Consider the following 13336-nt stretch of genomic DNA (forward strand, 5'->3'; position numbering starts at 1 on the left):
TCTGACAAGGTGGCAGGAGTCAATGGAGGAAGTTACTTGTTCAACCTTTTAGATCACAGATCTTTTATTCTTTCAAAACTCTAGTTGAAGAGTTTCTTTCCCTCTTCCATTTGATATTATAGAAATTTTCAAGTGGAGGCAGATCAGGGATTATTACTAAATTTACCTCTTTCCTTTTTCTTTTTAACTACATTTCTCTATATAGCATAAATTTAGCTCTACAAGATACTCTTTGATTTTCAGCTGCATGAAGATGCATCAAGAGAGTAATTTCTAAAGCTAAAAATCCATCACCTACAAGTCTACAATAAAATTACTATTTTTTGTTGTTCATAAATAGTCACACCCTCAAGACATTACTTGTTGCAATTATTTCTTCATATTTGATTCATATTTAAATTAACTTTTACAGCAGTCAGTCAGAGTGCTGACCTCAATATTCTGTAACTATGAGAGCAAATTACCAACAGCATTATATTTTGCATCACTATGTTAGTAATGGGAAAACGGGAGTTCAGAAAGTCAATCAGCACTTTAGTAGCTGCACAAATGCTCAAGTAGCTTCACAACAGTAAACCAGTATGTGATGGCAATGCTGCTGAAGGTGGTGGTGGTGCAAATAACCACAGAAATCAACCCCACTTCCTCCATTATTCTTGGCCACATACCTTCCTCGCGCTTGTCACCACAAGTATCTATGTTACAAATCCAACCAGGAAACATCTCTGGGTTAACATTTCCTCCACCCCAATCAGGAAATCTCAGGAAACTGATTCACCTTCCCAATCCAGTTCATCACACATCCACACAAATGCTTGCACAAGCACAAATTGTGACTAGGAAACTGTATGGAGCAATAATGAAACCAGGCTGCATGTGTGAGGTACAGTTGTTTTTTACAGTAGTGACAGATGAGAGTATTTGTAGTTCTGTAGACTAAAGACAGACTTTTTCACTTCTGCTGTGTGAAAAACCTCCCTTCAGAGGTTTCACTAACCTGTGCTACAGATTATTTTTTTCTTTTTAAACATTTCCTTCAACTGCCTCTCTCTTTCTCCACTTCTCTCCATTGAGCTACACGGTATCTGCTTCCTCTGGTATCTTCCTTAACCCTGATGCCTTCACTCTCCTCACCTTCTCTAGTCAGCACACTTCACTCCACGTAATTTGGAAAGTGAACATTTGCTAGTATACCCTGCATCTTATTTAGCAATTCTGGATACAGGATGTACAAAGCAGAATGGCCAAATATTCCATTCCCTGCTGCTCACACACAACACAAAGTAAATTCAGAATTTTAGGAAATAACTTTATGCAAAGCTTTGTGGTAATTTCAAGACAAAGTGGTGCATTGAAACTGCCCTTGACAATAGGTGAGGGCTTACAGAAAGGACAGCATGACACTACATAGTACAGGATGTTTTGTGAAATCCTGCTGCCATGCTTGGATTTCGTAACTTCCTAAAGAAACATGAAGAATGCTCAGAGAACTCTTGGTGAAATGGCGCTTTACAAAGCCACCAATTAAAATAGAAGCATCCCAAGCTAAATATATCTAACACAAAGGGCATAAAGTCTTAAATACTACATAGTCCAAACTTACTTCATCAGAAGCAGAGCGAAGACACTGGACAGCAGCCTGTTTTTTCATTTCCTCTAGTGTTAGATCAGAGCACTTCTTCTTACTCTTTCCCCATTTCTTGTAAGCTCCCTTTTCCCAGCCCAGGAAGATGTCATTCTCCTAAAATCAAGATAAAGACATTACATTATTGAAAATACATGAACATATCAGTACTATGGCAGAACAGGACTACAGCTAACACAGTGCATAACATAAAAGCAACCTCTTCTTATCTACTAAAAATTACTTGTTGCGAAGTTAGTTTGATTACAGTACATTTACACTTACTATTCAGAAAAGCACATATATTTTTCACAGGACACAGAGGGTACTCACACTTCACTGCAATAATTTCCAATTGCAAAGCATATCCAGAAAGGTCATTTCATGGTCAACTTACCGTTGAATTTATTGTAATTTACACAAAATATATTAAGAGAGTGTCACTGATCTCTAAAATAATAAGGATGGGAAGTAAGTAGTTCGGAGCTGGGAGCAAGCTTAAGAGAAAACCAAGCAAGTGCGAAGAAGAAAATGCAATGCTAGGTTCCAAAGCCTTCAACTCAGTCTCACAATGAGTATCTTTAACATCTTCTAATGCACACTGGTCTAAATCGTCTTCAGAGAGACCCACAAACACCTGATGCTTTTCAACAGGCCTATTTTAACCTTTTCAACACACTTGTTACTGATTCTAATGAAATCCAGGCTAAAGCTGCCCTCATTTCAAACAACTCTCAACTGCCCATGGCTTCAAAATGAAGTAAAAATAGTCAGTGAAACTAGCTGTCTCTGTGCAATCAAAGAGTAAGATGGGAAAAAAGGGGTTGGAGAGGGAACCACCACCCCCAGAAGCAGCCACTGAAATGGCTGCCATTTGTGATTTGACATGGCCGAGTCCTTCAGGAGAAAGCAGAGCAATTTCTTGAGTTTATTTCTTAGTCTCATTTCATCACCAAACCTGGAGAAACTGATTTAGTTCAGAAAGAACAAAAAGCTACCAGTTCCTCTGGTTTTCCTTATACTTGTGCAAGACGTCAGTGATTCATTTGATGTCAAAAGACATTTGAACAGGCTACTGTTCTAAGAAGGACTAACAGAAAGAAACAGTAGGAGAAAGGTAGGAAAATTTTTCAGAAAACAGGTTCAAGAGACATCTACACTGCACTCTTTAAGTCTTTTCAAAACTGTAGTTTATACATTTCTCTATACACAGTGTGGCTGTAGAGCACTCTAACTCTTCACAATATTCAGATGAACACATAGAAACCGATGAGACCCAGCTACCCCCCCCCCCAACTTCCAAAGCCTGTCCTGCTCATCCACGTGGGCCCAATTACGAATGAAAACATACATACCCATCTGCAGTATGTTGCTCAAAATCCACGCACAGAGCAAACGTGCACTGGGATAACTTCACTTATTCTATTTTTAGGTGGAAGGCAACATCTACACTGGGAAAACATTACCAAAATGCTATGTATTTTAGTACTTTATTTTATCTGCACCAACAAAACTGCTTTGTACTGCTACACTAAATCCAACCTCTACAAGAGCAGCTTTACTAGCCATGTATACCAGCCGTTTGTCACAAGAGCAATAAGAACCCTTATGCTTAGAGAAATTTATAAAGCATTTCATGCAGTTCAGTTCTCCACACACGTTATGTGAAAGGTATCTGACACCTGCCTACAAAATTCAACACATTTCAATTGTAAAATATTTAATCCTTGCAACAAATACTGAATGTTTTAAATGGGGAAGGCAGACTAAATGGAATTCTCCCTCAATGTGAGTATCACGGTCTCATCTCTTCTTCTAAAGTAAGCACTCTGCGAACTAAAAGGGTCATCTTGGAGGACGCAGTGATTGAGGACAGAGCTCCAGGAGAATCCTCTCTTTCTTTCTACTTCTTTCTACTACACACACAAAACTTGTTTCTGACCATGCAGGTTTTCAGTCACACGTGGCTGCCAAGTGCTTCACACCACCCTTGTAAGTTTTATAGGGAAAAAAACTGCTGAAAACTTTGAGTTTGGGGATTTATTTTACCCTGCACAAACTTGGTAGGTTTTAATCCTCAGATTTTACAAACACCATGGGTTACAGCTATCCCACATAGAGTTCTTAAGTCCAAAATTACATCCTCATGTAAACTACAGTATTTATCAGCACGTATTTGATACATTTATCAGCATGCATTTGACATAGCCTAAATTTATGGAGGACCTTGCACCTTCTGCACACAAACACCACACCCACAAACCACTACAGAAGAGTGAAGGAAACTTGCACTTAATTCTTGTTGTGATGTGTCAAAACCAAGAGCATTACAGTAAAACACGAAAATGTCACATGCCCTAGCAAGTGAGTTTGCGGAAGTGATGTGTGACACACAAACCAAGTGGAATTCTGCTATTATGACAAAATTGATTAAAACCATACAAATCCAGTTATTTCAAATGACTGAAATTAATATCTTACTTTTTTTCCTCCTCACTTTTTTGGGTTGGGTTCTCCCTCCCCCCTCTTTCATCTCCAGTAGTCAGGAGTCCATTAGTAGGTTTACTCCTTAGACTGGAAAATATTAAGTCCATGACAGACAGGAAAGAAAGCAGTTCAATGAAACATTCTGTGTGCACAAAGGGAAGTAAACTAGTTACTTCACATGGAAAGAATCACTACGGCCTTCTGTTCTCTTCAGCTGCTAGATGCCCTCATTTATCTTATTTCCTCACAGAACTAGAAATCATACGACAATGCTCCTTTTAATCCAAGAGTTTTACCATAACTTTGAATTTTCACAGTTCCATTCAGTGATCACCGAACATTTCACAGAAGCAATGCCACCCAAAGCTTATAGATTTAAGAAGTGTGCATACACACAGAAGAATGCCTGAAATTTGGCTTACAAAATTCTGATATTTAAACCACACTACCATTACTTAAGTTTCTAAGGGATGACCACCCAACATTAAATAAACATCATCAGGAAGCAGAGGCCACCTGGATACTGGAAAAATCCAAGTCTGAATACCTAAACTGCTATTTAAACATCTGTTCTTCAGAGTCCTACTGTACCTGCCGCAACATAACTAGGCAATTGATGTAACTAGGTACTTGAGATTTTTAATTGTAAAGACACAGAAAGTGCAAAGTTTCATGACAAGAATAACTTAAGAACCATAAATCTGGCCACAGAAATGTCGGTGTATTCTTTATGTTAATGCTGCCTCAAGAAACCCAGTACTTGGAGTGCTTAATTCAATCCTGAACTAATATAGAGGCACAAGTTCAGCAAAGAGATTCCTAAACTGACTGCTCGACTGCAAAACAGCAGCAATTTCACTGCTTCCCTCCACACTACCAAGAAACTGGAGAAGCAGAAGTGAGTTTGGTAGTACTACTTCTTACTTTCATTTCTTATAAAGATAAGAGAAATATCTACTATCAGTAGAACAAACGTCACACTTTGTGATAAAACTGAAAGAAAACTGCTCTGAAGCTCATAGCCTACAATAAATGTTAAAAATCAGTGTTAAAACACATTTCAAGAATCTTGCAGGAACTACCCCTATTTCATAAAAGCTGGAGTCAAGCTCACTGGTGCAGAAACCCTACATGACTCAAGGTCCCTGATGGCTATTCAGGTAAATAAACAGGCTTAAATTTTGCCTTATCAGCAGAACAGACAGGAGGATGAGCAGGTTTAATAACTTGATCAACAAACTCCCCAAATGGATTTCCGAAGTGAGGAAATCCAACCAGCAGAAAAACATGTTTTGAAAAATCAGGTTTCTTCTCTTAGAGTAAGTTTAGGAAAGCCAGTTCCCTAAGATTCTCCCTGCATAAACACACTACAGATTCAATTAGGTACATACTTAAATGATTTACAATATACATCAAGTTTTCAGATAATGCACTGAACAGCCATAATTATCTACGGTTGACATTTCTATTTCAAATTATACACAAAAGATTTTAGGGCAAGAATTTCCATTACCTTAGAGGAGAGGAGAAAATACCAAGTTAAAAGAGATTCTGAATCAGAAAATTCTGAAGAACTCCTCTTTTTCAAACATTTTAATTTCAATACAAACCAGCTGCTATTTGAGCTTACTACCCCACCTGCCATCTCTTGCTCTTGTAAGAGTTTTTGCTGGGCACCCAAAACGTGCTGCTTCAACAAGCACATTCTAGTTACGAGTTCATACAAAAATTACAAAGTATTCAATGTAGATGTCTCAAATACAAAATACACACACACACACACACACACAGTCTCTGCTTTTAAGGATCCGAGAATACCATCAAATAAGTAACCCAAACATCCAGACAAGATATTGTAATGTGAAAAAGAATTCCCCAAATTGTTAAGGTATGCAAGCAGAGTCCTGCAAGAGAACCATGTGAACCATTTTTTCTTCTTAGAATTCTCTCTTTACAGATTAAGAGGCATCTCCAACCTGTGGAGTTTACCCAATGTGGGACACTGACATCTGCCAAAAAACTCAGGAGGACAGCTGATTTGTACTTTGGCCATGAATAGTTTGGATTGTCTGCCGGATGGCTGGCTAGTTCCTGTCCAGTGCAGCACATAATGATGAAGCTTTGTCTGCTTGTTCCAATGCAGGGAATGCAGACTCCTCTAGCAAGCTGTAGAAGCCTTTCTTAAAAAGGCTTTTTTAAAGATGCTCAAACGCAATTAAAATAGATCATCAAGTTACTGGACAGGTCAGAGAGAAAAACAGAACAAATGCTCATATGCACAATGAATGCAGATGCTGTCATTCCTTAGAAAGAGGCTTAAAACCAAGAAAAGACAGATCAGCCAAAACAATCGCTATGCCAAGGTCATGGATTGTACAAGACACCACAAACCCTAAAATGTTTTGATAGAACTACAGAATTTGCAGATCTTTCCCCTCTGCCTGTGAGACAGAACAGTCCCAACTCCAGCCAGCAGCATTCTCCGAGGTATTCACATCATCTCTTTGCACAAACACTCAAAACAATTTTGAGTATTTTGAGTAGAGTCCACAAAATTTTCCTGCTGAAGTCTATCATCAGCATATCTTAATTCAGTGACAGCCATTAAGGTTTGTTGTGAATACATGAAAACAAAGACTATATCATCTGACATAATAAAACCCCACAGGTAGTCCAGAACTCCTGGTCTACTCTGGCAGCAACAGATTTTACAGCACTGATGTTTCACTGAATTCAATGTTCACATAGATGTTACGAACCATTGTGCACTGAAAGAAACTTTCCCAAAAACTTATTCAGAGAAGTCAAAAAAACAGCTTCTGAGATGTATAAATAGGCAGGGAATGGAAGAAAATAGCTGTAAATTATATCCAAAATGGAACAGGTCCTGACTACCTCTAGGAGGATCTCATAATAGAGAATTTGGGGAAAAGTGCAACAGATCACATATGTTTTTCACCCTGAAGATTATTCCAGAAGCAGTATAAATACATTCAGTGATCTTCCCTGAAAAAGCACTTCCCCTAAACTGAGATTCAGGAAAAATTCCAATGGATTGCTCAGAGCCAGAGGGGGTATATACTTGTTCATAGCGGCTTCTGTGCAAATTTTAAGAGACATGGCATCTCATTATAATTAACAAGAAAAGCCTATTGGCCCAGGATGGGCTTAGATACCCCTCACAGGCTGCCTCAGACTGAGACAAAGATAAAGAGGTAGCACATATGCAAAACAATTCAGAAGAAAAGGTGAGGACAGTGGTAGTAAGCTCAGCTTTTCCAAAAGAAATGCAACAAAAGGTTCAGCACATGAACAGCAGGTACGTACAGACAGCAGCACAAGGGTTCTTCATATCAAAAGTCGTGATACCACACAATGGAGAGGACTGGAAAATATTCTTTAATGGTAGATAATTACTCCAAATACAGGTATTACAAGGAAAATAATTAGACTCTGTGAAAAGCCAGAGAACCGTTGAGCTGCTATAATCCCTCCCCCTGCCTTTCCTGGTTGCTGTAACTGGAACATTACAATTCCTATGCAGTTGGACCCTAACAGAACAGCTAATATAGCAGACCACATCATGTACTGCAAGGCATCCACAGTATGGCTGAGGCTGGAAGGGAGCGCTGGAGGTCAGTTAAACCAGCCTTCCTACTCAAGCAGGGTTACCTAGAGCACATTACTCATTCAGGACTGATGGGTCCACTACTGGTGGGCAGGGAAGAACTCTATCTATCAAAACCTATCAATTTGATTATAAAATCCTGTAATCTGAGTTTCTGACAACTATAAACTCTTGCTTAGAATCCAACCAACTTGAAAGGGCAGTCTGCGTTGTTCACTAATTACAAATTACTCTAGGCCGAAACCAAGCAGAAGAAATTTGATCACACCCACTCTCAAGAGTGAGAGAACATGCAAATGCTGCATCTGCTGAAATCCTACGGGTGTTGCGCAGGCTGCCTTTAGAGTTTTTCCATTAAAGTAAAAGCAGAAAGGAAAATTTAGCAAGGCTATAGCTACAGCTATAAAGACAGCATTTTACTTGCACGTCTTAGCTACATCACAGAAAAGCAAGCCAAGAATCAACAGGAACTGCCACTGCAGAGTCCAGATGTCTTGAAAGCAACATGTTACGACTGGAGTAGTTATTTCACAGTATTTATGGTTGCTCTCTTGATCTTCGGAATGAAGTTATGTTGCAAGCATCACAGACCACTGTAACCATTTCAAAGAATACAGGCAGAGATATGTGATGAGTGTATGGTCATGCAATGGTCTGCTGAACAAAGAACATTAAGGACATATCTCAGCCAGGCCCAGAACCTGAAACAGTTACAACTGTATCAACACAGAGATGGCTACAAATAAATCCTGACTGTTAGGGGGCCTTACCAGCCTGACACTTGAGCTTGTATCTCTGCTTTACATTATGTAAGCCTTTATGAGAATATGATACTAGTCATAAGAATAAAAACCTGATTCGGTTATTCTTTTTGCATGACTGTGAGAGATACACCATAAGTAACCATTGGATGCAATTTTAAAAGTCACAAAAAGGTATTACAGTCCTGTTTCTAGAGACAGCTTTGATTACCCAGAGCAGAAGCTAGTAATAACATTTTAACTGTATTACACAGATATGCCTGCATAAATAGGATAGTACGTGAGATAGGCACCACAGAGCCCACGTATGTTTGATGTCCTGAAGTGGACATCATGTCACATATTAGAACAGACACGTCTGCAAAGCAATCAGCATTTCAACATTATCACTCTCACCAGTACAAAGGCAGAAGACAGTCTGAAAGAAAAATTCCTCAGACACCACAGTTATTGAGAACAAATACTTTTTTGCTGCACTAAGATACCAGCTGAAGCTGACTACCCCAAGACCTGTACAGTTTGCACAATGACCCCTAGAGCCTAAAACTGAGCTCCAATCCACTGTCACCCTATCCCTAAAACAGAATAAAGAATACAAATGCATAGTCCATGATACTCCAAATCTAGCCCGTATCTATCAGTCACCAAGAAATACAGAGCAGAGCAATTATAACTACTCGAATACCAACAAAAAATTAAGAGATTATATATATATATATATATATATATATATAAAAGAATGGTAAGTCCCACAGAGACACTGCCTTAGTACAAATTTGAGTTGCATTGGACAGAACTGTTACATGAGCTGACTCAAAGCTCTTGTACTGACAGCACTTGCAAAGAACACAAATGAAACAACTTCGGCACCTGCAAAACAACTGTAGGCATAGCTGTTCTGCACTACAGGTGCTACCACAGAACAAAGCCCATCCTGCCGAGAATCTCAAGTCTGCTCTAAAACTAAAACAAGAGGCTCTCCCCTGCTGCACATACAGTGGTTCCGAGAGAACATCTGGGAGTTTTCCAAGGCACATACCATTACAATAAAACCATTTCAGTCATGTTCCACTGCTTAACTGAAGAGAAATCCACAACACCCCAATTTTTCCCACCAACTCTTTCCAAACTTTAACTATGACAGTGCAAGTTATATAGTTCTCAGCTAGTCACTCCAAGGAAGGGAGGGGAGCAGGTAGGTACTAGAGCTAGGTTTTCCTCCATGAACTTTCAAACTTACTTATCTAAGCTTTTGCAAAAAGTAAAACTATTTTCTACTAATAAACAAGCTTTATGGGCATATTAACTTGAGGATATAGTACTGTTTTGAAAATGTCATAAATCTGCTTTTCCCTCAGTTTACACATTTATGCATTAAAGAACCAGGGGGTTTATTCCCATCCCTTCAAACATGTACATATTTGAATACTCTAAGGACTTCAAGTCACACACATTCCCACAACTTGCATTTTACACACTTGGCTTGGGTAGTGATTAAAAAGTTGATGCTAGAAAACTGTAACAATTGTTCCTCCAGGAATGACACACAGCTTAATAAGCAGAAACACAATCTGAAAATGTTTTGCATTCAAGAAATTCACTTCTACGCGCCGCTGGTGAACTTAGAAACTTAATGGCACTCGTGTGCAGCAGTCACACAGCATTACCCTACTGTAACTGAACTATGCTCTGTACGTTTAAATGCATTTAAAATTTGGGCTTCAATGACCCATAGTTATTTCTTAAGGGTGATAAAAGAGCAGTTGTAATTATACCAGAATCTGCATCGTCATTGTTTGTTACAGGCATACAACCCAGTTTAACGTTTAATACAGGGTTAATGTGGCACAGAGGAACAAATCCTCATTTCTCCTCCTATCTTTAGATTATGGATGAGATTTTCACTTCAGAACAATCACAACAAAACACATCCTCTTCCCCTTAAAATATACCGAGTATCTATTACTAGAATATAAATGTAGACATCAGGTCCCTCTACTGGGTTAATATGGGATGGCAGAGAGAACAAACACCCCACATTTGACTGGATCTTAGAACCCTGCAGATGCCTCACAAGCACGGTCACACATCACCAGCACTGGCGAAACGCAGTAGAGCTGGCAATGATATTCCCATCCCAGTTCAGAGTGATAGACCAAAAGCATTTACAGAGATAAAACTACCAAGACAAGACCTAAAATTTATTGCAAATGGGCTGAGGCCTCTGTTCTTTTGTTAATATATAAAAATTAAACTACATTTTGGACTTCAAATATGTATATGCTAATGATGAAAAAGCAAGAATAAAAACTACAGTCAGAGCCTCATTCTGAATACATTTGCTATCCCTCCATGTAAAAGATTACCTGAATGGAACTATTTCAAATCAGTCTACAAATAATTAGTCTTCCAAAATGAAACCTTCCCTCTTATGAATCAAAAATTAAAAGGAAAATCTCTGATGCTGGTCACAGAACAGTTTGCAGAACAACTCCTACTGAATTCTGAGAGGTAAGAAAGGATTGTCTTTTAGAAGAACTTTTTTAGGATTTTTACTTTTGAGAGTCAGAAGAAAATGTCACCTTCCAAAAACGAGTTGAAAGTAGTAGATCAAAAGCAACAGAATTCACTTGATACAGAAAGTATGCATAACAAATGCCTTTAGACCTTCAGGCTGCGTGACCAAAGGCTTACAAACAAAGCCTTTATCTTGCAGTGTCTGGCTGCTGGGTTTGGTTTTTTGGCTGGGTTTTTGGGGGACTGTTTTACTTTTTTTAAATAAAGGCTTCATCCCTTCAAAAATGAGAACAGTCTGCAGGCAAAAACCATGAATTCGTCATATTCAGAAACACGCTATGCTTACAAATACCATAGAAAAGATACAACACAGAACACTGATTTTAATACTGTGCAAATAAAGACCAATGAAATAATGTTTCACGCAATGTATTTTAAGGCAATGCCTTCCGCTTCACACAGATTATACTATTTAATGCAGTATTTACTGTATCGCAAACTGATTTGAGAACACATGTATCTATAAATACACTTTTAAGTAGCATTTAAATAACAATCACAAATTTTAAAAGCACCTATTTGGTTTAATATTAGGAAACTAAAAAAAAAATCAATCTGGACTGAAGTCAAAAGGCTGTCTCAGTGTTCAGATCTCCAACAGCAAGTCTGTAGGTCCTCAAAAGTCAAAGATTTGTCAGAAATTGCATGGGGCTTTCTCCTTAATTTACCCTTTAAAATAAAAAAATTCAGTAATAAAATGCAAATGATGAAAGTATATATGCTTATCAGAAACGTGCAGCACAGTTACCATCACAGCCTTTAAATTTTCATGAGTTTCATGAGGTTTTCTTTAACAGACCAAAAGCATCTCAAACGTCATCTACCTCAGAACAAAATACCCCTGATTTCCAAATATTCTGAACGGAGATCATTGACAAGCTTCAAATCTTAAGAAACCAAACCAACAAACCAACCCCTAATGCACCTAAATAACGAATATAATATTATATATAACATGGTTCAACAGATTTAACAACTTTAATGACGTAGACACCTAATGTATGTGTAAATCAATTTCAGACTCATTTCCAAAACTAGCAAGTATGGCTTAAATAAGAATTGTGCTAGAAATGCCAGTAATAATTAACTTCAGTACTTGAGTATTTTTTAGAAAACATTTAAAGTGTATGCATTTAGGAGGTATTACAGCAATTCCAGATAGGTATATAACATACACACAACCATAGCAGCTCTGGAAGATCTTGACACCATGGTGCAATTTACCATAACCAAGTTTCCTTTCTTGAAAGCTCTCTAGTACTTTGAGTCACAGCTGGACAAAACATATCTGCTTATCAATTTTCCCAAAATTTTAATAGATATTTCAGCTTAAGCCAGCAAGTCAGAATAAAAACTGCAAATATTCCAGTGAAATTCGGGTACAGTATTTCACAGAATCATAGAATGGTTTGGGTTGGAAAGGACCTTAAGATTATCCAGTTCCAATCACCCTGCCATGAGCAGGGACACCTTCCGTTAGATCAGGTTGCTCAAGGCCCTGTCCACCCTGGCCCTGAACACTACCAGGGATGGAGCATTCACAGCTCCTCTGGGCAGCCTGTTCCAGTGCCTCACCACCCTCACAGTAAAGAACTTCCTTCTTATATCCAATCTAAACTTCCCCTGTTTAAGTTTTAACCCATTACCCCTTGTCCTATCACTTCAGTTCCTGACGAAGAGTCCCTCCCCAGCATCCCTATAGGCCCCCTTCAGATACTGGAAGGCTGCTAGGAGGTCTCCATGCAGCCTTCTCTTCTCCAGGCTGAACAGCCCCAACTTTCTCAGCCTGTCTTCATATGGGAGGTGCTCCAGTCCCCTGATCATTCTCGTGGCCTCCTCTGGACTTGTTCCAACAGTTCCATGTCCTTTTTATGTTGAGGACACCAGAACTGCACACCATACTCCAGGTGAGGTCTCACAAGAGCAGAGTAGAGGGGCAGGATCACCTCCTTCGACCTGCTGGTCACACTCCTTTTGATGCAGCCCAGGATATGGTTGGTTTCTGGGCTGTGAACGCACACTCATGTTCCTGTTTCTCATCGACCCAACACCCTCAAGTCCTTCTCCACAGGGCTGCTCTGAATCACTTCTCCACCTAGAACCTATGTTTTCTGTACTGCGCCTCCCTCCACTGCCCCACACACAAGTACTTGCAGAAAACTCCTACCAACTCTCTGAAAACTCATGACTTATTGATCTATCATTTTGCAATATTGAGCTTGCATCCATATAATGATACCCAGCGTAGACCACTCTCAT

General features: G+C 39.0%; 1 protein-coding gene across 7 annotated transcripts in view; it reads right to left on the minus strand.

Annotated features, from left to right (window-relative positions):
- The window catches only part of KIAA0232 (KIAA0232 ortholog), a 68634-nt gene that overhangs the window by 32104 nt on the left and 23194 nt on the right, over nucleotides 1-13336 (minus strand). For 6 of the 7 annotated variants that reach the window (XM_061468687.1, XM_061468703.1, XM_061468695.1 and 3 more), the window contains one exon: nucleotides 1604-1741. In XM_061468687.1, the coding sequence (XP_061324671.1) occupies nucleotides 1604-1741 (138 nt within the window). Of the gene's footprint in view, nucleotides 1-1603; nucleotides 1742-13336 lie in introns of those variants that run through there. The other variant, XM_061468730.1, reaches the window with a different exon arrangement.

Source organism: Pezoporus flaviventris, unplaced genomic scaffold, assembly GCF_033815535.1.
Source record: "Pezoporus flaviventris isolate CSIRO_AGI_PZ_B2104156 unplaced genomic scaffold, CSIRO_AGI_Pfla_v1 ptg000002l, whole genome shotgun sequence".
Taxonomy (NCBI): domain Eukaryota; kingdom Metazoa; phylum Chordata; class Aves; order Psittaciformes; family Psittacidae; genus Pezoporus; species Pezoporus flaviventris.